At 42.5% G+C, this 1636-nt stretch overlaps 1 protein-coding gene across 1 annotated transcript; it reads right to left on the bottom strand.

Moving 5' to 3' along the window:
- Positions 1-522: 522 nt before the first annotated feature.
- Positions 523-1014, bottom strand: MONOS_16390c2 (uncharacterized protein; the record flags this gene model as incomplete). The annotated part of the gene is made up of 1 exon (XM_067869298.1): positions 523-1014. One exon carries the CDS (start codon positions 1012-1014, stop codon positions 523-525), a length of 492 nt encoding a protein of 163 aa, XP_067722695.1.
- Positions 1015-1636: the final 622 nt, after the last annotated feature.

Here is a 1636-nt window from a genome sequence, read left to right as displayed (position 1 = left end):
AAAGCTGTATTGCATCAAATACATCGGGAGGGAGAACAAAATATTGTCTTTTCCATCTTCTTCCGAACTGCTGCCTCATCCTCCTCATTTGCTGCTCTTCGCCTGTCAGAAATCTGTTTCTAGAAGAGCGAAGCAACGAGGAGGAAGAAGAAGAAGAAGAAGAAGAGGAAGAGGAAGAAGAACGTGAAGCGCCTGAAGCAGCAGCCACTTGCGCACAGCGGTTGAGATAGCGTCGGCGGAGGAGAGGATGCATCGCTCTTATGCGGCGAGCCATAGCAATTTCAGAACGATGAGGTGGTTTGGGATGGAGAGAGAGGTCAGTTACTGCTGGAGAAGATGAGGAAGATGAAGGAGAGGGAGAAGAAGATGATTGAGGAAGAGAAAGAAAAGATTCATTGGGTAATGAAGAAGGAGATGTGCCTGTGCCTGTGCCAATGCCAGCAATTGAATGAGTCAAAAATGTTTGTGTTGAATTCTGATTGCTTTTTCTTTGTCTTTGTCTTCGAGGCACATAAGATGGATTCAGATCGCATCTGACTGAAAAACGGACAATTCTCTGCTCGAAATGAGGCTGTTTGCAAGCGAACCGAATCTTCTTCGCAGAATGCCATCTCCGTTGTTCAGCACTTGCTCAAAGAGGAAATCGTCAATGAGATTGGTTGCATAGCCAGGAAAGCCAAATGTGTTGATTGTGTTAAAGGATGAGTAGTTTTCGAGTGTCAATGGATTGACTCCACATTCATCGACTGCCTCGTCTGTGTCAAGATGCTCTACCCAATCGCCTAACAGTCTAAAACCAGGAAATTTCTCTCGTTTCTCTTTCTCTTTTCCTTTCCCTCTTTCTCTCTCTTTGAGTTTTTCCTTCCACTTCTCCTTCTCTCTCTCCCTCATTGCTGTTATTCGTGTTATTCCTCTCACAGCATTTTCTCTTTTTCCCTTTCCATCTTTCCCACCATTCCCATTCTCATACATTCCAGTGAAAATAGCCATCATCCTCTGCTCTTTGTTCGACATCTGTTTGTTTTTCTGCCCCCATCTCAGTCTGTTCTGTCTCAATTGAAGTTTTCTTGCGCGAATGTTTGAAAATTCGTTGTCTTCATCAAAAAGAGGCAGCGGAGGAGGAGGAAAATCAGGTGAAGTTGAATGAGAAAGAAGCTATTGAGTGAGAAAAGAATGAAGGAGAGAAGGGATGTGTGAGAGAGAAGAGAGAGAAGGGAAAGAAGGGAAAGAAGGGAAAGAAGGAGAAAGTGAAGAAAGGGAAGACGATAAAGAAGAAGTGGAGATGGAAGGAGTTGATAAAGAACGAATAACAGAAGAGAAAGAAGAAGGTTTGAGGGATGTTTTGAAGCTAAGTTGTGGTTGTTGATTAAGATGCTGATGTTGATGACGAGAACGAGAAATGAATAAGAACATGAATAAGAAAAATTAAAAGAAGAAGAAGTGCACGATGTGTTAAATGAGTAAATGTACGTTGGACACAGATGATGAATAGAGGTAGAAGAAGGAGAAAAGAGTTGAGTGGCGTAAAGGAAATTGAAAGAAGATGAAAGATGAGAAAGAGGAGAATATTGAAGAGCTAATGAAGAAGGAACAAGGGAAGATCTGTTGGTTGAGAGAAGGCGGTGAATGAAAGGTG

Source organism: Monocercomonoides exilis (assembly GCF_001643675.1).
Source record: "Monocercomonoides exilis strain PA203 chromosome Unknown scaffold40-978991, whole genome shotgun sequence".
Lineage (NCBI taxonomy): Eukaryota > Preaxostyla > Oxymonadida > Polymastigidae > Monocercomonoides > Monocercomonoides exilis.
The sequence above is the reverse complement of the archived record's forward strand: the minus strand, read 5'-3'. Positions and strand labels throughout refer to the sequence as shown.